The sequence below is a fragment of the Sylvia atricapilla genome, unplaced genomic scaffold (genome assembly GCF_009819655.1).
Source record: "Sylvia atricapilla isolate bSylAtr1 unplaced genomic scaffold, bSylAtr1.pri scaffold_142_arrow_ctg1, whole genome shotgun sequence".
Classification (NCBI taxonomy): Eukaryota; Metazoa; Chordata; class Aves; order Passeriformes; family Sylviidae; genus Sylvia; species Sylvia atricapilla.
In genome coordinates this window covers 1-21,112 of record NW_027077070.1, presented here as the reverse complement: position 1 = coordinate 21,112, position 21,112 = coordinate 1, and the positions used below count along the sequence as shown (strand labels likewise).

Below are 21,112 nucleotides of genomic sequence, written 5' to 3'. Positions count from 1 at the left end.
TCTTAGCGGCACATCGGCCAAAAAGCAGCAATTCTGCTACTCACCATCTCCTAACGATGCCCGGGTCCTCGGCCCCGTGCTCCAGCTGCGCCCAGAGGCCAACGCCGACGTCACGGGCTGTGCCTGGGGGAAGAGCGGGCAAGGTGACGTGGCATTGCTGAAACTCCAGGGGACCCTCGCTCCTCCTCCCCGAATCCTAACCCCAACTGCTCGGCCATTATACAAGCCTGGCGGGATGGTGCCCTCAAATGGAGAAGATCAAGGCTTCCTCACAGAGTCCTGAAATGCTCCCGGAGGGCTCACGAGCCAGGCGAACCGGGTCTGTAGTCAGGTGACTGCACAGCCTAAAACACACAATAACTGAGGCTTAGAGTTCCACCAGCGAGTGAGGCTAGAGCAATAGCAACAGCTTCTGTCCACCCACCACTGCTCACCGTGCCCACCGCATCTTGAGTGCTGAGATCCGGCTTCTCCTCCTAAAACAAAGACAAAGAACAGCGCTGTAACATAACCACCATTTACACCTCCCCTGCAAACACAAACAATGACTGACCTTCTCGGGGGAGCCCCCACACCCAGGATGGGGCTGCTCTGCCATGGATTTTATCCAGCAGCATCTGAAAGAAAGTGAGGACACAGGTCAAAGTGCTGCAGAATAACCTGACAGCTCCAGACATCTCGTGGCAACCTGGGAATACCCTCCACAGGCCAGCTACACCCGATGTGACAAATTCCAACTCCCCGGGCCTTGCCCTATTACCCCTACACCCAGACTGAGCAGCAAGGCAGAGCAGCTCCGGCCCAAACACACACAGACACCCGTGACACAGGGCAGGACAAACAAGGGGACACAACAGGGATAAGAGGAACGACCCTGAGGACCAAGAGAACTCGGGATGAGGTGACCGAGGTAAGACTGAGGGTGAGCTGACCAGGCTCAGAGAACCCTGCAGCAAGAAGATGACAACGGGATGATTATCCCAAGAACCAAGGAGATGGATGCCCGAGAATGCTACGGTCAGAATCCTCTACCTATCTTTGCATTCCTAAAAGACCTAATCCTCAAGAATGGATCGTGGCAGTGCACAGCTGTGGACACAGCTCAGAACAAGACCCGAAAAGGCACCAGACCGGATGCTTGTGAAGAGAGATGGATTCTGGTGCGTGTCTGAGCAGCCGAGTCAAAGGCACCTGGCCGAGGAACGCAGAGACCAGAGATGCTGAGAGCGATGCCAGGGTTTTGATAAGGCCCTCGAACGGCTAAGGGAAAACACATGGCAGACAAAACACCCAAAACACACAGAGGGCACCACAGACGAGTGACACGACACACGCCAGGACTGCTCTGCCCTGCTGTCTCTTAGTTATCTACAATAAAGAAAATCAAATAGCAAAGCATAACCTTAGCAGCAGATCAGCCAAAATCTGCCAATTCTGCTACTCACCGTCCCCTAAGCATGCCTGGGTCCTCGGGCAGCACGCTCTGGCTGTGCTCAGAGGCTGACTCTTGCGGTGCCAAGGTGTTGGAGGCATTACTGGCACTGAGCTCAGCCCCCATTAGGGCTGTGAGCATCCCTGGTTGCAGCAGGACAGGGATCGCAGGATGGACATCCCCAGTCAACTCCACCCTGAGGACTCTGTCCGCCCACTGTCACTTCCTGCCTAGCCCTAGCCTTACTGCCTGCACCTCTCAGGGCTTCTGGCATCATTGTCCTGCATTACAGCTCCTGCCTGCACCTGCCCTCAGGTAAACGCGGCTGGTAGCGGTGCTGTGAGGGCTGGTACACCTGTACTCTGACTTCTATCCTAGCCTGTACCCCTGATTTTCACTGTGTGCTCTAGCCCTTGAGTCCTGTACCTCTCGAGTCCTCCCTCAGTCTCTGTGTGTCACTGCAAACTCCTCCTGCTGAACCCTACTGCCCTACGCCTTGGAACCAGCGATGGTCCTTTACCAGGATGCTCCAAGGACAGGCATCCCAGGGTGAGCCAGGCCAGGAATCCCCCACCGCACCCTAACCCTGCGGACTCTAAGCGAAGGCCAACAGTGTGAAGCTCCCCAGAACACAGAGATGGCTCTGAACTGCCCTGCCCAGCAAAGGCTCCGGTGCTGCTGAGGAGAAACCCTCTCCCCCTTTACTGCTGAGGGGTCCATCACGCTAGGGCCCTCCCCTCTAAAGAACCTCAACTTGCCACCTGGGACTGAAAAGGTTTTTCCCCTTGTCCCACCCACGGCTCCAACACTTAGCTTTTGGAAGACAGGCAGACAAAATCCATCCTTGACAGAAATGAACGTGTCGGCACCGTGGACATCGAGACGCTCTCTGCATCCGCTGCCGTATCCAGACTCGAGCTCCGCGCCTCCTCACGCTACCTAGGGTCACAAACCAGAAAATGTGACTATCCTCCTCCAGAAGACTAATCCCCGGGGCCCTTCCACACCACCTGTCCTGCCTCCCCCCTCAGATCTTCATTCCACTCCAGAGGCTGCCCGGAGGGTACCCGCAAAAGGAAAAGGTACACGCCTAGCCACTGCTGCACGCCGCTCACCTTAGGGGTCACCCTGCCTAAACGCCAACTCACCCCGCTCCCTCTATTCCTCGGCACGCCTGGGACAGCAGCAGCGCCTGCAGAGAAATAAAAAAGCAAAACAGCATGCTGAGTTACTGTGAAACAGCAACCTCCCCGCTCTGACTGAAGCATGCCACAAGGACAGCTTAAAGTGGCACCCATCTGGCCTCTGGCATCCTGGGCCTGCACATCTGGCAAAAGGACCACCTAAAATTAAAAAGAAAAGAATAGCAAATGCTTAGAGTTGCACCAGCAAGGGAGACCAGAGCAATAGCAAGTGCCTCTGTCCACCCATCCCCGCTCACCGTGCCCACGTTCACTTGACTGCTGACATCTGGCTTCACCTCCTAAAAATAAAGACAAAGAACAGCGCTGTAAGATAACCACCATTTACATCTCCCTCCCCTGCAAACACAAACAATGACTGACCTTCTCAGGGGAGCCCCCACACCCAGGATGGGCTGCTCTGCCATGGATTTTATCCAGCAGCATCTGAAAGAAAGTGAGGACACAGGTCAAAGTGCTGCAGAGTAACTTGACAGCTCCAGACGTCTTTTGGTAACCTGGGAATACCCTCCACAGGCCAGCTACACCCTACGTCACAAATTCCAACTCCCCGGGCCTTGCCCTCTTACCCCTACATCCAGACTGAGCAGCAAGGCAGAGCAGCTCCGGCCCAAACACACACAGACACCCGTGACACAGGGCAGGACAAACGAGGGGACACAACAGGGACAGAAATCTCTTGGCAAGAGAAACGACCAAGAGAACTCGGGATGAGGTGACCGAGGCAAGACTGAGGGTGAGCTGACCAGGCTCAGAGAACCCTGCAGCAAGAAGATGACAATGGGATGAATTATCCCAAGAACCAAGGAGATGGATGCCCGAGAATGCTACGGTCAGAATCCTCTACCTATCTTTGCATTCCTAAAAGACCTAATCCTCCAGAATGGACCGTGGCAGTGCACAGCTGTGGACACAGCTCAGAACAAGACCCGAAAAGGCACCAGACCGGATGCTTGTGAAGAGAGATGGATTCTGGTGCGTGTCTGAGCAGCCGAGTCAAAGGCACCTGGCCGAGGAACGCAGAGACCAGAGATGCTGAGAGCGATGCCAGGGTTTTGATAAGGCCCTCGAAGGGCGAAGGGATAAGACATGAAAGACAAAACACACAGAGGGCACAACAGACAAGTGACACGACACACGCCAGGACTGCTCTGCCCTGCTCACCTCAGCACAGGGATCAAAAATGAGATTTTCCCTCTCTGTAGCCTGAGGTGTCACATCTTGGACATCCCCATCTCCAAACCTGACTCAAAACTTCCTCCTGGTGACTCCCAGCACCACATTTGTATCCCCCCCTGTGGCTCACAGCCCTCCACTTATCTCTCGGATGTCAGGGGATGACATTCCACGTCGGGTGCCAGAGAAGGCTGCCTCGCCCTCAGGGAACTTCCTGCTGTCTCTCAGTCAGGTACCATAAAGAAATCCAAACATCGAGGCGTGATCTCGGCAGATCTGCCGGCTGGTCAGTGAGGGGGTCCCTGTATCATACAATGGACCACCTGAAACACACAAACAGTGACGGATGCTCAGAGCTGCACCAGAAACACCACTACCCTAACCACACAAATACATCAATTCCAAAAGCAAAACCCCCAAAAAATCCACAAAAAAACCCCAACTCTTATTCCTCATAGTCAAACCACCACATATAATAAAAATAACCTCATGCCCATTCCCCTTAAAAAACCTCCAAAATATCAACCCAGGACCTCCCCAACTCAAAGACCTGCCTCTAACCAAATAAAAAGCAGAAAACCCATGTCTCTTGAACTACATCAATTCACTAACCTCACACATCCAAACCACAGAATTTTAAACCCTTAGTCAAGACTAGTGCCCCACACACACCAATCCCATCACTACATAGAAAATGAAAACCTATTTTCTATTACTAATGGAACAAAAAAGTGACAACTTTTAACTGCTATGAAACGTAAAATCACCTAATTAAAAATAAAATAATCCCATTATAACTAACCTAAAACACCAAGCATCCCAAGCAAACTTCCTCCAAAACAAGTATTTTAAGTGCCAAAACCCCTCAAACATGTAAAATAACTACTTCAAAAATGCCCTTCTGTACCTTTCAGACTGATCTTGAGAGCAAGGCAAGGCAAGACAAAGCACACAGCTGGTTTGAAGAAGACAGTGCTCACTCCTGTGCATTCCTTCTCCAGTATATTCAGCTCAAGCACAGACAGATGCCTGCAGCACAGAGAGATGCCTGGCTCTTAGCTTGTTCCACCTAACTAGGGCAGTGAAGTCCCTTGGACTATTTTGTTTCCTTTTTCTTAGGACTGATTAAACCTGCTGCAGAGACTGACAAACCCAGAGGAGCACGGAGAGCTGGCCCCTGCAGCCCACGGGGCCTGGGCCTCAGCATTTTATCAACACCGGAACAGCTGATAAGAGACCAAAGGAGCTCAGCTACAACCCACAGCAAGGACTTCCTAAATATACTACCTCACCTCAAAACAGCAAGTTGGATTATTTCATGTTATCCAGTCCTTATGCCTGTGCACACTTTGTTAAATAAATGGTTTGTTCCACTTTTCCCCAAGGAAGTTCTTTCCCAAAACAATTTAAAAGAAAGATGCTGTTTGGGTTTACTTTCCAAAAAAACCCATACAGAAGTTTCCTCCCAAATTTACCCTAAACCACAACAACAACAAACTAATCAAGGTACAAAAATAAAAAAAAAAAAACACAAACATACTTAAATTAACAACACCAAAAAAAATTATTTCTAACTGAATAAACCCATAATGCCTCAAAACCATCAAAAATACCACCTATAAATACACAGAAAGCCAAAAGATCCATTTAGCTACAAACAATATCTCCTAAATTATCCGTAGCTATAGAAGATATACTGTTGTCCAACAAGCCAAATTAGTAAATCCCTATAACACAAAAACAACAATCCAATTATAAGTATTAGGAAACCCTAAAAATGAATTACATCACACTACCTTAAACCCACCAAAACGAACACTACCCACTCACCATGATAAAAGCCTCCACTATTTCTCACACCAGAGCCAATTGCAACATCATAAACCTTAGAAAACACACCCTTGGAAAACATAATACCCCACCAAAAAAAATTCAAAACCAAAACTCAGTTCAAAACCAATTTAATTAACATAGAAATTCGGAACCCTAATGTGAAATAAATAGAGCAAATTCCTCATCATACACCATCTACTAGCATAATAGAGCTACACAATAAATTATTTAAAAAACACCTTAAAACCACTAAACAGAAAAAAAATGGTCCAACCCAATCTAAATGCCTACATAAAATAAACAAAACCCCAACAACACACCCCAAGGCTGTATAAAATTCTATTTAAATTAGTTCTTTCCCAAATACAGACAAACTCAGCCACAAAGTTATTTTCGCTCAAAAAGCAAATTACACATAATAAATAATATAAAAAACCTAACAAAACACTACATACCACTAAAGCATACAATATTAAGTGAAAAACACATCTAAGTACTCCTATTTAGTAAAATTCCAAGTCAGGAAAGATTCTACACAGTTTGAACACTAGCAATAACAGAACAGGAATTTCTTCAATCAATTTGAACTCCTTTCGTCTTCACAACCTCTTTTTCTTCTGGGAGCACCGGGGAGAAATTCACAACACAAAGCCGAAAAGGGAAAAGAGAAAAGACCCCCCATAATCCCACACTGGCCTACCGGTTACTTGGCACAAAGGTTTGTTCCTCGGCACGTCCTGAAGCAATATTCCCACCCGCACATACCCTCCTGAATGCAGTAAAATAATCTCACCATCACACCACAAACCACACGCAGGAACACAGCAGGGCTCCTCTCCTCCCACAGCTCAATGCCACAAGGAGCTCAGGCTCCCCTGTTAAACCGTCCCCAGCAGGGACTGCCCCTCAGCATCCTTTACAGATTACACCTGGGGCTGCTCTGTCCCCTCATCATCCTGACAGGTCACACCTGGGGCCGTGTGTCCCCTCACCATCCTTTACAGATTACACCTGGGGCTGTGTGTCCCCTCATCATCCTGACAGGTCACACCTGGGGCCGTGTGTCCCCACACCGTCCTGTGACAGGTCACACCTGGGGCTGTGTGTCCCCTCACCGTCCTGTGACAGCTCACACCTGGGGCCGTGTGTCCCCACACCATCCTTTACAGATTACACCTGGGGCCGTGTGTCCCCTCACCGCCCTGTGACAGCTGTCACCTGCAGCTGCCGCCACCCCGAGTGTGAGGCGGGGGCGATCGGGGACTTGCTGCTCATTCCCTGGACAGTTCATTGCACCTGAGCCGCTGGGGCTCCGGGCTTTCCCTGCTATGGATAAGGAAATCTTATCAAATCTGGTATCTTCTCCCGCAGGTGCCCAAGGCTGAAACTGGGATTCCACCTCCTAAATTCCGTATGTGTGAGGTTCATAATTCCTAAGGAAATTCCCCAGACATCATTATCCTTCATTTACAATTTTTCCTTTAGAATCATTGCTAACTTGTCTTTCTGTAGAAGCGTTTCAAATACTGCTGTCCCCCAGGGGCGCCGTCTTTCCCCCTCAGCTCGCACCCACCCACAGCATCACCTGCCTTGGCCCCTCCTGATCCGGGAGGCTCTGTGACAGGACGCTAATGGGGGGGGGGCGTTAATTAGCTCGTTACAGTGGAAGGAGACAGCGCACGTCTCGTTCTGCAGGCGGACGGCGAGAAAAGCCGACCGTTACCGGAAACACCCGAATGACGGAGAGAGCGGGGACGCGGAAAGGGGCCGAGGGCAGCGGCGAGCCGAGCGCGGACGGAAACACGCGAGGGGCGGGGCTTTGCGGAAAGCGCCGCTACGGGGCGGGGAAACGCGGACTGCGCCCCGTCATTGGCCAATCGCCTCCGAGGGGCGGGGCGTGCTGGGTCTCGCGGTACCGGCGGCGCGCGGTCAGAGGCCGCGATGGCGGCGGCGCCGGAGGGGGATCCTCCGTGCGGTCTCTGCGGCGCCTCCGCGCCCCCGTACACGTGCCCGCGCTGCCACCGCCGCCTCTGCTCCCTGCGCTGCTACCGCGCCCACGGCCCCTGTGCCGAGGCCTTCTACCGCGATCAGGTTCTTGAGGCGTTGCGTGCTGAGCGGAATTTCCCCCCGAGCTCCACGGTGCCCGGGCCGCGCGAACTACGCGAGCCTGGAGATGCAGCGCGGCCTTCGGGCCGCGGGCTCTGGGAACGGCTCACTGAGGCGGAGCGCGAAGGGTTCCGGCGACTGCTGAGTACAGGGGAGGCCGCGGCGCTGCTGCCGCCGTGGCGGCCGTGGTGGTGGCGTGGGCGGGGGCGAGTGGAGGAGCTCGGGGATGGCTCAGGGCCCGAGGAGGATGAGGAGGGCGGTGGAGGTCGGCCCGGCCCCGCGCCGCCCGTCCCGACTTCGGTGCCCCCGCTGAGCACCCTCCGCGCCGCGCCGCCGTCCCCGTTGGTGCGCTTCCAGCTGCCGAACGTGCTGTTCGGTTACGCCTTCGCGCTGAGCCTGCACGGCGGGGACGAGACGCTGCTTCCCGAGCTCCTCGATGCCGCCGTCGCCGCCTCGGCCGCGCTCCGCGGCCGCCGCCCTTTCACGAGCACGTCTGAGGCGCTTCTGAGCGCCCGGCGCGACGCCCGGGCCGCGGGGCTGCCCCTGAGCCCCCTCGGCGACAGCGGGGCGCTCCTGGCCGTTGCGCAGCTGCTGCAGGGTCGCGACAGTCGCGACCCCGGCGCCGACGTGGCAGCGGCGTTGTGGCACCTGTGGCGGCTGTTGAGGGCGGGGGCGAAGGCGCTGCCGCCCCCCGAGCGGGGCCGCTTCCGAGGGGCCCGCAGGAAGGTCGGGTTCCTGCTGAGCTGGAGCCGGGGAGCCACCGAGGAGCTCGCCCAGCTGGCCGGGGAGGCGCAGGAAGTTCACGCCGAAGTGGCCGCCGAGGAGGCGGCAGTGGCCGAAATCAGGGAGGGACTGGAGAAGGTCTGGGGAGGGCCCCAGCCGCCCCCCAGGGAGGATCGGGCGCCCTGGATTGTCAGGGAGGGGGTTGAAGGGGTTCTCGGGGGTCCCCGGCCGCCCTCGGGTGTTGGTACTGACAAGGGAGTGCAGGGTCGGAGGCTGATTGAGGAGCTGGACTGAGATAGGGAGATCCCAAGGAAACGCCCCTGGGAGAGAATCAGGTTAAGGGACGGGACTGATGAGTGTCCAAAGAACCAGGTCCGGGAAAGCTGCTCATTAAGGGATAGGACTAATGAACGTTCGACGTAACAGTGCCAGGAGTGACTCTAATGAAGTGATGGGAGAAGTGATGCGACTGAGGAGATCCTGGCCGAACAGCCCTAGCTCATGAAGGAACAGCGCTCATTAAGGGAAGGGATTAACGAGGAGGTGGATTCAGGAGAGAACCTGCTCATGAGTGATGCGGACTAAGGAAGACCCAAGGAGCCAAGGCCAGAACCACTCGCTAAGGGCCTGGACTAAAGAACGTCCCACGAAACAGTCCTGCGAATGATGCTCAGCAAGGAGTGGGACTCACTGTGGATGGGAGTGACAACTGGTGAAACTGGCATTAGGAGAGAGCCTGGATTAATGAAGGGCGGGTGACAGTGGCCCTGGAAAGCTGTGCAGTAAGGGATGGGAGTGACCAGATCCCGAAGAAACTGAACCAGAAGAGACCCTTCTTAATGACCTGGCTAAAGAACGTCCAGGAATGACCTGACCCCAAACAAGCGCCTTGTGCTAACTGATGACTGTGGGCACTGAATAAGGAATGTGGGTGCTGATTAATGAAGGAGGCACTAATTATTAAAAGGGAGTGCTGATGGATGTGGGTCCTTATTAATATAAGAGGCAGTGATTAGTGAGGGGGGAAAGCTAGTTAATGAAGGGGGGCACTAACGAACATGGGCATTAACAAAGCCAGAAAAGAGGGGGAGACCCCAAGACTTTATTACACAGTAATGGGGCTGTTTAACCCCTTGTGACCAGGGGGCCCCCACTCTCAGTAAGTGTGGGGAGACTCGAGAGAGTCCCAGGGGCTCCCTCAGTTGATCTGCGTGATCCTGGGAGTGTCAGTAAATGTGTGTGTGTTGGGGCGGGGAGTCCCAAAGGTGCCTCAGTCCCAGGGGGGGTCTGTCCGTGGATCTTGGAGGTCGCAGGGGGGGTTCTTGGCAGAACCCTCAGTAGATGAGGGGCAGCAGCCGGTGGGGGACGCGCTGGCACAGCCCTGCCCAGGCCCCCCCAAAACGCCGCCGCTGCCGCCGCTCCCCCACAACAGCTCGGAGCTCCCGGAGCACGGCCCCCACCAGGAGCAGCAGCAGGGGTGGGGACAGTCCTGGGGGGCACGGGGGTCAACGAGGTCACAGGCCTCAGGGGGACATGGAGGGTTCAGGGGTCACAGGGGCTCTGTGTTGGGGGGTTCTGGGTGGGCACCCAGAACAGTGAGGAGGGCAGTTGGGAGGGTCTGGGTGTTCGGGGAGGACACCCAGCAAGGTCCCAATGGGGCCGGGATAGGACACAGGGTGTTTGGCAAGGGGGTCAGAGAGATTCAGGGGGTTGACGGGCCAGGGGCGGTGCAAATGTCGGGAGGGGGGAGTAGCACACGTGTTTTTGGGAGTTCAGGCAACCCCCGGGTGTCTGCAGGGGTTTTGGTGTCTGGGGCTCAGGTCTCTGGGGAGGGTCCCAGGTGTCTGGGAGGGCTCGGGAGGGACACAGGGTTTGGGAGGGAGGCTCACCACAGGGAAGGGTCCAGCCCAATGCCATCAGCAGCTCCCCAAGGTCGTCAGGGCGTCGCACGAGCCCCCACCAGCCCCCTGCCAGCAGAACTTGCCCTGTGGCAGTGGGGATTGTGGGGAGACCTGGGGGAGCAACAGGAGTTTGTGGGGTTCCAGATTGGAGGATCCTCGGCAGTTTAGGTGTCCCCGACTTGGGGGTCTCACCAGCCACTCGGGGGTCTTGGGGGTCGCGGCTGAAGAGGCTCCTCTGGGTGGTGGCACCGTGGAAGATCCACAGCCCCAGGGCTGGAGGGGAAGGGGAGGGCGATGTCAGGGTCTCCCAAACTGCCCCAAGACCCCACCAGAGCTCCTGACACTCCCCAAATCCCTCCCGACCCTCCCCCACCCCCATTCCGCCCCACTGCCCCTCATTCACCCCATATAACCTCAAATCCCCCCAGTGCCCCCCAAATCTTCAGTGCCCCCCCATTAACCCCCCAAATCCTCTCCAGTGCCCCCCCCCCCCAGTTCCCTTGGTGCTCCCTGGTGCCCACCATAGAGGCCCCCACAGGCGGCCCCCCCGGCTCTCCCCAGCCCGTTTTGGGGTCTCTGCAGGAGCAGCAGCGCCGGGAGGGACCCCCCAAAAGGGCCCCAGGCCAGAGCCCCGAAGACTCCCAGGAACCCCCCTGGGCCAGGGGGAGATTTCTCGCTCAGCTCCTGGGGAAGGGGGGAGAGGTGAGACCCCACAGCGCCCCCCCCGCCCAACACACCTCATCCACCGGAGGGACGCCAGAAAACCCACGGAGACCCCAGAGACGCTCCCACTGCCCCCATGCACCCCCCCCCCCCGAGTCCCCTCATGCCCCCCCATAGGGTCCCACTCTCCTGGGGGGGTCCCCTCTCCGTGGGGTCCCCCCATGTCTCCCCCTGTGACGTTTCCCCCCACCATGTCCCCCCCACGTGTGGTTTCCCCTCACTCAACCCCCCGGACGCCCCCCCCCCATGTCTCCCTCTGTGCCCACCCGTGACCCCCCCACTCGTGTGAGCCCCCCCGTGTCCCCAGCACAGCTCCATGTGCGCTCCCCCGTGCCCCCCACCCTGAGGCGCCGCAGAACCAGGACCCCCTGAGCGGCCACCACGAGCGCGAGGGGCAGCGACGGGGACCCCCAGAGCCGCTGCTGCTCCCCCAGAGCCGCCGCCAGCACCAGCAGCTGGGAGGGACATTGGGGACATGGGGGGGAGGTAAAGGCGGGAGTGACGGGGAGGACGTGGGGGGACAAGGACACGGGGGGCCGAGGGGGGAGCACAGACGGGGAACAAGGGGGAGAAGAGTCCGTTAACGTCCTGTGCCCGCCCCTTGTCCCAGTGCTCCCAGTCCCTCCCAGTTTGCCGCAGTAACCCCAACCGCCCCCCTTCCTTCTCCCCAGAGCTTCTCCTACCCTCCCGCGCCCACCCAGCGTCCCTCATTTGCACTCCCAGTCCCCTGCTGGTGCCTTCCCGTTCCCCCAGTGCCCACCCAGTCTTCCCCCAAGCCCCTTCCAGCGCTCCCCAGTTCTCCCAGTCCCTCTGCAGCTCCTCCGCGTCCCCGCCAGTTTCCCCCAGTCGCTCCCAGTTCCCCCCAGCCCACCCCGCCCAGTCGCTCCCCGCGCCCCCGTACCCAGGCGCAGAGCCCGACCCGCTCCCAGTGGACACTGTCGGGGGGCTCCAGTTCCCCCCCCACGAAGAATTCATACACGGGGTGTCCTGGGGGGAGGGGGAAGGGGGCACGGCCTCAGCATCCCCGGAGATACCCCCAGCCCCCCCATAACGCCCCCGTAACGCCCAGCCCCTCCCTCAGCACGCACAAACCCCCAAGCCCCCCCACACCCACAGAGCCCCCCAGCTCCCTCCCTCCTCATCCCCCTCAATCGCTCAGAGACCCCCCAGCCCGCGATGAGCCCCCTCAAATCCCCTCCCCAGCCCCCCCCCGAGCCCCCCACGACCCCCCTCAGCGCCCCCCCGCTCACCGTTGCCGCCCCCCCGCAGTCGCCGCCGCAGGAGGAGGAGGAAGCCGAGGCCGAAGGCGACGCTGGACGCGGCTGCCGCCAGCGGAGGGACGAGGGGGCACAGGGGGGGCAGGGGGACCCCCAGGGCCAGCGCCCCCCCCAGGGCTCCCCCCAGCGCCAACACCCCTGAGCCGACGGCAGTAAGAGCTGCGATCCCCGAAGGGACCCCCCCCGACCCCCACCCAATCCCCCCAGAAGGACCCCGGGCCGCCCCCCCGACCCCCCACCCAGACTTCCACCAGGACCCCCGACCCCTCCCGATCCCTCCCAAGGGACCCTGAGCCCGGATCCCCGGATTCTCTCAGGGACCTCTGGCAGCCCCCCCAGAGGGACCCCCACTCACAGCCGAGGTCTCGGAGGGGTCCTGGGGTGTCACCGCGGCTCTGGGGAGAGCGACGTCACCCTGAGCCCCCGCTTGACCCCATCTTGACACCCTTGATGCCCCTTGGTCCCCCCGCGGCACTCCCCTCGAGCCCACCGTGTCCCCAAAGCCCCCGAACCCCGCTCCCCGTGCCCCCCACCCCCCAAATCCCGCCCCTCCCTCCCTCCCTCCCTCTCGCATCCCCCCCGTGTCCCCCCTCACCCTCGGGGGTCTCCAGCAGCTCCCGAGCCCGTGCGCGCCCACCCAGGCGAGGACGAGCGCCAGGGTGAGGGGGGTGGGCAGGGCCAGGGCGGGGGTCCCCCAGCGCTCCCCCTCCCCCACGCAGGCGCTCACGACCCCCACGAGCCCCAGCGGCAGCAGCAGCGTCAGCGCCCCCGCGCCTGGGGGGGGCGGGGGTCGGGTGAGCCCCCAGCCCCAAAAAACGGGACCCAGGGACCCCTCCCCACCCACCCACCAGGAAAAGGGCCCAAGTGTGTCCTGCTCCCCAAAAAGGGGACGCGGGTCACTCCCCCCCACCCACCCAGGGGCTCCGAGGGAGCGGGTGCGCCCCGACCCCCAAAAGGGGCTCCCGGTTGCATCCTGGCCCCTCCCCGCCCCCACCCTCCCCCTCCCTCACCCCAGGGCCCCCCAAATTCCAGCTCGGGGGGAGGAGGGGCTCGGGGGGGCTCCATGCGTGGGGGGGCACGAGGGGCGACGAGGGGACCAGGGGATTTTGGGGGTCCCAACAGCCCGGGCTCCGCCCCCGAGGGGCGTGGTCTGGTCCCATTACCACGCCCTTCAGGCAGGTGGCGTCACCGCGCCGCGCGCTGATTGGCTGCATTGTCCTACCCCACTTAAAGAGACAGAGAACACTTTACGGTGCTTTGTGGCGACATCGGCGCCCACAGCAGAAACTCCTTTAATTAGCAACAAACAGGGAGAGGGAGGCGGCACAAACCAAGGGGAAGGGGCTCCCCGGTCCTGCAGGCCCCTCCTGGCACGGGGGTGTCACTCTCACGGGGGTCCCTTGCCCGGAGTCTCACAGGGCAGGGGGTTGTGCTGCACAAGGGGCGTCCTACCCCGGGGGTCTCAGGGGTCCCAGGAGGGTCCCAGAAGCGTCTCTAGCACGGGCTGCTCCCGTGGGGGTCTCAAGGGTCCCGCCAGAGTCTGTCCTGAGCGGGGGATCCTGGGGTCACTCCACGACGAGGTGGAACCTCTCGGCCTCCTCGAACTGGGCGTTCATGGAGGCGGCCCAGGCCTCGAGCTCCGACAGCTGGGGAGCAAGGGGAGGAAAGGGGGTCAGTGGGGCAACGGGGGGACAGTGGGGCAATGGGGGGACAGTGGGGGGTCACTGGGGCAATGGAGGCAATGGGGAGGTCAGTGGGGCAATGGGGGGTCAGTGGGGCAATGGGGGGACAGTGGGGGGTCACTGGGGCAATGGAGGCAATGGGGAGGTCAGTGGGGCAATGGGGGGTCAGTGGGGCAATGGGGGAACAGTGGGGCAATGGGGGGTCAGTGGGGCAATGGGGGGTCAGTGGGGGGTCACTGGGGCAATGGAGGCAATGGGGAGGTCAGTGGGGCAATGGGGGGTCAGTGGGACAATGGGGGGGTCAGTGGGGCAATGCGGGGCAGTGCAGGGAGCAGCAGGGTGGGGTGAGGGGAGCGGGGACAGTTGGGAGGTTTCGCGGGAGTTGGCGGGGGGTGAGGATCCTGTAGCTCCATGGGGGGGGTCTGAGGGTCCTGGGATGGCTGCACGGGCACCGAGGGGGTTATGGGCTCTGGGGGGGCAACCAGGGCACTGACGGGGGACATTGGGACTCCAAGGGAGTGGGGGTCCCGAGGGGCTGCGGGGACATTGTGGGGGTCTCAGAAGGGTCACTGGGGGGTCCTGGCAGCGTGGGGAGGGTCGCGGGGCACAGGAGGTCCCAGAGTGGGTGTCACTCACATCAATGGGCGTCACCTTCTTCTTCCTCCTTCGCTCGGGGCCGCCGCCGATGCCGGGGAGGTCGAGGGGGGGGATCTGGGGGGGCTCGGGGGGGGCTGTGGGGGGCAGGTTGAGGGGCAGGGGGCTCAGCGGGCCGCCCCCCACCCCCCGGGGGCTGCCCACCCCCTCCAGGCGGCTGTAGGAGCGTCGGACCCGGGGGGCCACGGCAGGGGGGAGGGGGGACGGGGGAGGGGAGGGGGCGGCACAGGGGGAAGGGGGGGCCACCGGGGGGCAGGGCGGGGAGGGCTCGTTCTCCTTCTGGCTCTGGAGCTGTGGGGAGGATTGGGGGTGTCAGTTTGGGGGCGAGGGGGCAAGGGGGTCCCCGGATTACCCGGAACCCCCTCTCCCCACCACGTTCCCCCCCAGACTCACCCGGGGGCTCCGTCGGGGTCGGTCGCAGTCCTGTAGGGGAGGGCAGGGATCTGTGAACCCCAAAACCGGGGGATCCCCCCAGCGTGCTTGACATCCCCCAACTCCCTGGGACCTCCCCCCGATCTCCTGGGACCCCTCATGCCCCTGAGAGCCTCCGTGCTCTCTGAGCCCCCAAAACCCCCTTCGACCCTCCCCAGACCCCTCGGTGAACCCCTCGACCCCCCGGACCGCCTCCGAGGCCCCGGAACCGCCCCCAGCGCCCCCCACTCACGGGGCTGTGCAGGGGGCTGCGGGACGAGGGCGCCCAGGGCGGGCCGCCCCGGGGCGCCGAGACCACCAAGCGCTTGGAGCTGCGTCGCGTCACTGGGGGGGAAGATGGGGAGGGTGTGGGGGTCGTGACCCCCACGTGCCCCCCGGGATTCCCGCCGAGCCACCCCCGAGATCCCCCAGACCCCACGGAGCGTCCCCGGAGCCCCCGTTCGGACACTCCCATGCCACAGTCCCTCCCATGAACCCGCCCGGCCTCAGATCCCCTCTGGATCCCTCCAAGACGCCCCCAGCCCCAACTAACCCCCCCCCCAACAGCCCCGCCCAGAGCCCGCCCCCAGAGCCAGAGCCCCGCCCCCTCCCCACAGCCTCCCCAATTTTCCCCCCCGGGATCACCCCGCCTCCAAGTGCCGCCCATAGCCTCCCCCCAGGGCCTCCCCAGGCCGCCCAGAGCCACAGGACCCCCCCGGGGCACCCCCAGACCCCCCCTCACCCCGCGGGGTCGCCCCCGCCGAGCGCCGCCCGCCGCCCGCTCCCGCCATGGCCATTCGAACAGGCGGTAGTGACGTCACGGCCCCGCGCCGCGCGCCAAGCCGGTGGGCGGGCTCCGGCCGCCATCTCGGGTGCGGCCGCTTGGCAAACACCGGCCACGCTTCCGGGGGCGGCGGCGAGAAGTGACGTCATCAAGGAGCGACGCACCCGGAAGCGCCAGCGGGGCAGCGCGTCGCCATAGGAACGTGTGAGTGGGGAGCGGGGGGGGGGGGGGTTGGCGGGAGAATTTTGGGAGGGTCTGGGGGGGCTCCGGGGGCGTCCGGACGGCGTCATGGAGCGTCTGGGGAGGGTCGTGGGGAGCGCTGGGCGGGGTTTCGGGGTGTCCCATTGGCGGCCGAGGGTGCTCGGCGGGTCCTGGGCGGTCCCGGGGGCTCCCTGGGGTGGGTACTGAGGGGTCTCAGACACTGGGAGCTTCTTCTGGGGAGGGCCAGGGGGTTTCTGGATCTTCTGGGGGGCGAGGAGGGGGCCCCAGAACCCCTGGGACCCCCCAAATTCGAGGGGCCCCGTACGGTGGGTGCGGAAGGCTCCCCGGAGGGGAGGAGGAGGGCGTTTTGGAGGTGGCGGAAGGGGGCGATCCTAAATACCTGCTCTTTTTGTGGGGGGCACCGGTGCGGTTCCCCCCAAAGCGCTGCGCCCCCAGACTGGAAGGGTGGGGCGCGTTTTGGGGGGCCGGGGGGGCCGTAGCCGGGGGTTTCGGGGGGGCTTTCGCGGGGGTTCTCCGCCCCCAACGCCCCCCCACGCCCCCAGCCCCGCCATGGGCCTGTGCAAGTGCCCCAAGCGCCGGGTGACCACGCTCTTCTGCTTCGAGCACCGCGTGAACGTCTGCGAGAGCTGCCTGGTCAGCGCCCACCCCAAGGTCCGGGGGGCTCCGGGGGGCTCCGGGGGGCGGCGAGGTCCCCGCAGAGCCCGGGCCCCGCCCTGACCCGCCGTGCCCCCGCCCCGCAGTGCATCGTGAGGTCGTACCTGCAGTGGCTGCAGGACAGCGATTACAGCCCCCAGTGCCCCCTCTGCGAAGCCCCCCTGGGCGAGCGTGAGACCGTGCGGCTCGTCTGCTACGGTGGGGGGGCTTCGGGGTGGCCTTGGGAGGGCGGGAAATGACCTCGCAGGGTGGGATTGAGAGTGACTTCAGTGGGCTTGGAAACCGAGGGTCAAGGGGCCAGGGGTTTGGGGGGGTTTGGGGTGCTGGGAACTGAGTTCTGGGCCGCTAAAACCGACTTAAAGGGTGCTGGGGGATCCTGAAACCACCTTCGGGGAGGGTTGGGGGGGTCTCAAAATGGACTTTGGGGTGGACTCGGGGTGTTGGGGAGGCTTAAAAGGAGTTTTAAGGGGGACGGAGAGGTATAAAACGGCTTAGGGGGGGCTCGGGAGGGGCCTCGGGGGAGTTTGGGGGGCTCAGGACAGGTTTGGGGGCTCGGGAGGGGCTGGGGGGCGTCGGGAGGGGCCTCGGGGGGTGGTTGGGTCCTCCCCAGGCCCCTCCAACCCCCCCAAAGCCAGCCCGGGAATGCCCCCAATTCCTGCCGGGTGCCCTGACCCCCGCGCCCCCCAGACGTGTTCCACTGGCCGTGCCTGGCGGGGTGGGCGCGGGCGCTGCCCCCCCGCACGGCCCCCGCCGGCCACCGCTGTCCCCAGTGCGGGGGGCCCCTGTTCCCCCCCCCGAACCTGGAGGGGCCCGTGGCCGAGGCGCTGCGGGCGCGGCTCCGGACGGCGCCCTGGGCACGGCCCGGGCTGGGGCTGCCGCTGGTGAGTGCCCACAGCCCCCGAAACCGCCCCAGCACCGCCCCAAACTGGGCCCTGAAATGCCCCAAACTCCCCCCAGATCGAGGACTCGGAGGAGCCGCCAGAGCCTGAGGCTGCCCGGGAGCCGGACGGGGGCTGGGACGGTGCGGGCTGACCCCAAACACACCCCCGGCGCCCCCGGAAACATCCCTGGCAGCCCCCAGACCCCTATTTTTGCCCTGAACCTCCCCAGAACTCTCACAAGGCCTCCGAGGACCTCCAAAAGCTCCCCAGAGACCCTCAGAAATGTTCTCTGGGGGTCTCAATTCCTCCTCCGGGATGACCCAAACCCCCCCTGAGACTCCCCAGCCCACCTCGGACCCCCCTCCCGGGAGCCCTCACCCATGGAGGGACCCCCGAAAACCTTCCCAGGACCGCCAAAATCTTCCCTGGACCCCCAGCCCACCCCTAAGCCCTCTTTGGGACACCCAAACCTCCCTGGGACCCCCCAAAACCCCTCCATGGGACTCCCAAACTCCCTGGGAGACCCCAACCCACCCCCCAACCCACCCCCCAACCCCCCCCCCAACCCAAATCTTTCCTGGCACGCCCCAACCCTTGGAGACCCCCCGAGTCCTGCCCGGGACACCCGAACGCCCCTTGGGCAGCCCCCAACCCCCAGTTCTGTCCCCACAGCCCCCGTCACATCCCCGGAGCCTCCCCCGCGCCCCCCCACGCCCCACGCCGTCGTCCACATGGGGGGCGAGAGCCCGACCCTGCACGCGGGTGAGTCCTGCCCCATGGCGAGGGCATCGCCGGGGGGCTTGGGGACCCCCAGCCCCGGGTGGGATTTGAGGGTCCCTCTGCCCCCCCCAGGCTCTGCCCCCCGCAAGCCCCTGGGGGCCCGCGAGCCCTGGAGCCCCCCCGACCGCGACGAGGACAAATACCGGCGGCGGCCGCTGGCCTGGGTGCCCCCCAAGCTCAGGTGGGGCTGGGGGCCTTTGGGGGCGGCGCTTTCGGGGGTGGCTTGGGGTCCCGCTGGAGGGGCGCTTTGGGGTCCCTCCGGGGGTCCCTCCGGGGTCCCGGGTCCCCCCCTCTCTCATCCCTCCCCCGCAGGTGCCGCGTGCGCGGGGCCCCACGGCGCCCCCTGCTGGTGCTGTGCCTGGGCGGGGCCGCGGCCTTCGCGCTGCTCCTGCTCTTATTGGGCAGCCTGGGCAGGGGCGGGGCCGACTCCGACCCCGCCCTCGAGCCCCTCAACAACCCCCACGTGCGGGTGGGGAACTGACCGCGCCCCCGGGGGCGGGGCTCCAGCGGGCGTGGCGAATAAAGCGCGCCGCCTGGCGGAAAGGGAGGCCAAAGTGTCTTGTGTCGTTCTTGGGGCACCGGTTCCTCCCGGTGCCCTCAAAAGCTTCCCAGGCCCTCCCAGTTCCCAGCAGACCAAACCGCTCAGCACCAGCACACTCGTTTTTGCCCCCAAACTGGGTTTTCTTTGGGGCTTCTTGGGGATCGCTTGGGGGATCCCTTGGGAAAAGTTGGAGCTCCCAAGGAAGAAATCTTGGGGCCCTAGGTAATGTGAGGGTCATCCCAGGGAGGTTTTGGGGTTCTCTGGGTCGTTTGGGTCGTTCCAGGGAGCCTTGGGGGTTCCCAGGGGGCTCTTCAGGGGGTCCTGGGAAGGGTTGTAAGGACCTGGGGGGAAACTGGCTGTCCCAGTGGAAGTCTGGGGGATCCGCAGTGGGTTGGGGGGCCCCAGGGGAGGGTTTGGGGCCTCGGGGGAGTTTAGGGGGATCCCAGGGGGGTCTGGGGAGGTCGTGGTGGTTTTGGGGGGCGTCCCCCCTAGAACGGGTGGGCCCCCACGGACAGGTGGAGGCGGAGCAAGGCCAGGCCACGCCCAGCTGGAGGGGGCGGGTCCCAGTCGCTGGGGGGCGGGGCCTCGGTTGTTCTGGGCGGGGCCTCGTGCCGGGGGCGGAGTCCTGGCCGGGGCAGCTCCACCTCCAGCAGCAGCTGCCGCGGGCCCGGCAGGGGACGGGCCAGCTCCAGCAGCGAGCTGTGATTGGTCAGCGCCTGTGAGGGGGCAGAGTCTCTGTGATACCCCGCCCCGAGCCCCCCCAAATTCCCCCCGAGCCCCCCAAAATGCTCTAAAGACCCCCCAAAAAACATTGACACCACAGAGGTCCCAGAGGCCCCCAGGTCTCCCCAGACGCCCACTGAACCTCCCCCAAACACAGCCAGAGACACCTGAGAGACCGCAAACAGCCCCCGGCCCTGAGACCACCCCACAGACCCCTCAACCTGCCCTTCATGCCCGCCCTCTAGACCCCCCCCAAAAAAAATTCCTCAGAGCTTCCTCAAAATCGCCCCAGAAACCCCCAAATTTCCCTTTACCTCCCCCCCCCCCCCCAAAATGCCTCCGAGCCCCTCCCAGTTCCTGCTAAGCCCCAAAACCCGCCCGGTCCTCGGTACCCGCAGGCGGAAGGTGCCGGGGGGGGCCCCCCGCAGCCGCAGCCTTTGGGGGGCCCCCGGGGGGTGCTGGAGCTGGAAAATCCCGGTGGGGACGTCGCGGATGTGGGGGATGGCCAGGAAACGGTGCAGGAGCCAGCGGGGCCGGGGGCCGCAGCCCGGGACCCCCCCGGGGCACACGCAGGTCCTGGCGGCCCAAAAGAGAGTGTTGGGGGGACCCCCAAACCCGAACCGCGCCCGGGGCCCCCAAAACCTCCCCTCGGACCGTGGGGCCCCGCCGGGAATTGGGGGGGGGACAGAGACCACCCAGGATTTAGGGTGACCTGACCAGGTAAGGGGGAGCCTCCCCTGGATTTTGGGGGGCACACGGAGGAGTCAAGAGCCCTCCCCGGGATTTCGGAGGGTCCATACCCGTTGCTGCGGGGGTGGGGCGCGTAGGGCCCCCGGCAGAGCTCACGGGGGACGCAGAGGTGCCCCCCAAAAGTGTTGAGGCAGCTCTGGGCCCCCCCGCAGTTGTGGGAGCCCTCAGCGCACTCGTCCCGGTCTGGAGGGGAAAGCGGGGGGGGAAGCTTTAGGGGAGGCGGAGTCCCCAGTGCCCCCCAGCCCCCCCACGTCACCCCCAGAGCCCCTCCAGTCCCCAAACCGCCCCACAGCCCCCCAAAGCTCCAAACCCACCCCACAGCCCCCCAAACTGCCCCCCAGCCCCACCAGCGCCTCCGGCGGCCCCCACCTCGGCAGAGCCCCCGCTCCTCGGCGTAGCCGGGGGGACAGAGGCAGCTGAAGCCCCCCGGAAGGTTCTGGCAGCGGTGCTGGCACGGGACCCGCCCCCGGCACTCGTCCACGTCTGAGAGACCCCCGCGGGGGACACAGAGACCCCCAGTGAGAGCCACAGGGGACGGGGCGGGGGCAAAGCCACCCCGGGGTCTCACGGCCCCGCCCCGGCCCCGCCCCGGCCACATCCGCACCTCCCACCCAGAGCCTCTGGGGGCGGGGCTACTGCCCCATGGGCGTGGCTATT

The 21,112-nt window shown here is 62.9% G+C and overlaps 5 protein-coding genes and 2 long non-coding RNA genes across 7 annotated transcripts; 2 read left to right on the top strand and 5 right to left on the bottom strand.

Annotated features, from left to right (window-relative positions):
- Positions 1–43: 43 nt before the first annotated feature.
- Positions 44–10,734, bottom strand: LOC136374820 (uncharacterized). Its single transcript, XR_010745977.1, has 3 exons — positions 10,718–10,734; positions 2,998–3,881; positions 44–476 (listed from the first exon to the last, which is right to left on the bottom strand). It is a non-coding gene; the product is annotated as an uncharacterized lncRNA (long non-coding RNA).
- On the bottom strand, positions 2,314–2,970 carry LOC136374821 (uncharacterized). Its single transcript, XR_010745978.1, has 3 exons — positions 2,874–2,970; positions 2,581–2,775; positions 2,314–2,371 (listed from the first exon to the last, which is right to left on the bottom strand). It is a non-coding gene; the product is annotated as an uncharacterized lncRNA (long non-coding RNA).
- On the top strand, positions 7,577–9,451 carry ZNHIT2 (zinc finger HIT-type containing 2). Its single transcript, XM_066340209.1, has one exon. The coding sequence runs from the start codon at positions 7,585–7,587 to the stop codon at positions 8,764–8,766; it is 1,182 nt and encodes a 393-aa protein (XP_066196306.1). The 5' UTR covers positions 7,577–7,584; the 3' UTR covers positions 8,767–9,451.
- A 95-nt stretch (positions 10,735–10,829) lies between the features above and the next one.
- On the bottom strand, positions 10,830–13,442 carry TM7SF2 (transmembrane 7 superfamily member 2). Its single transcript, XM_066340208.1, has 7 exons — positions 13,384–13,442; positions 12,969–13,147; positions 12,729–12,768; positions 12,347–12,511; positions 11,998–12,083; positions 11,363–11,551; positions 10,830–11,057 (listed from the first exon to the last, which is right to left on the bottom strand). The coding sequence occupies exons 1-7, from the start codon at positions 13,436–13,438 to the stop codon at positions 10,830–10,832; spliced, it is 942 nt and encodes a 313-aa protein (XP_066196305.1). The 5' UTR covers positions 13,439–13,442.
- Positions 13,443–13,619: 177 nt separating this feature from the next.
- CDCA5 (cell division cycle associated 5) lies at positions 13,620–15,989 on the bottom strand. Its single transcript, XM_066340211.1, has 5 exons — positions 15,863–15,989; positions 15,374–15,465; positions 15,103–15,132; positions 14,692–15,000; positions 13,620–14,019 (listed from the first exon to the last, which is right to left on the bottom strand). Exons 1-5 carry the CDS (start codon positions 15,915–15,917, stop codon positions 13,939–13,941), a joined length of 567 nt encoding a protein of 188 aa, XP_066196308.1. The 5' UTR covers positions 15,918–15,989; the 3' UTR covers positions 13,620–13,938.
- ZFPL1 (zinc finger protein like 1) lies at positions 15,979–18,988 on the top strand. The gene is made up of 8 exons (XM_066340210.1): positions 15,979–16,108; positions 16,669–16,777; positions 16,867–16,978; positions 17,468–17,661; positions 17,738–17,801; positions 18,334–18,423; positions 18,514–18,622; positions 18,754–18,988. The coding sequence occupies exons 2-8, from the start codon at positions 16,676–16,678 to the stop codon at positions 18,920–18,922; spliced, it is 840 nt and encodes a 279-aa protein (XP_066196307.1). The 5' UTR covers positions 15,979–16,108; positions 16,669–16,675; the 3' UTR covers positions 18,923–18,988.
- Positions 18,989–19,097: 109 nt separating this feature from the next.
- LOC136374814 (EGF-containing fibulin-like extracellular matrix protein 2) lies at positions 19,098–20,938 on the bottom strand (the record flags this gene model as incomplete). The annotated part of the gene is made up of 4 exons (XM_066340207.1): positions 19,098–19,698; positions 20,098–20,281; positions 20,506–20,638; positions 20,825–20,938. Coding segments are annotated over 4 exons (659 nt in total), but the record flags the coding sequence as incomplete, so codon positions are not given.
- Between the last annotated feature and the right edge of the window lie 174 nt (positions 20,939–21,112).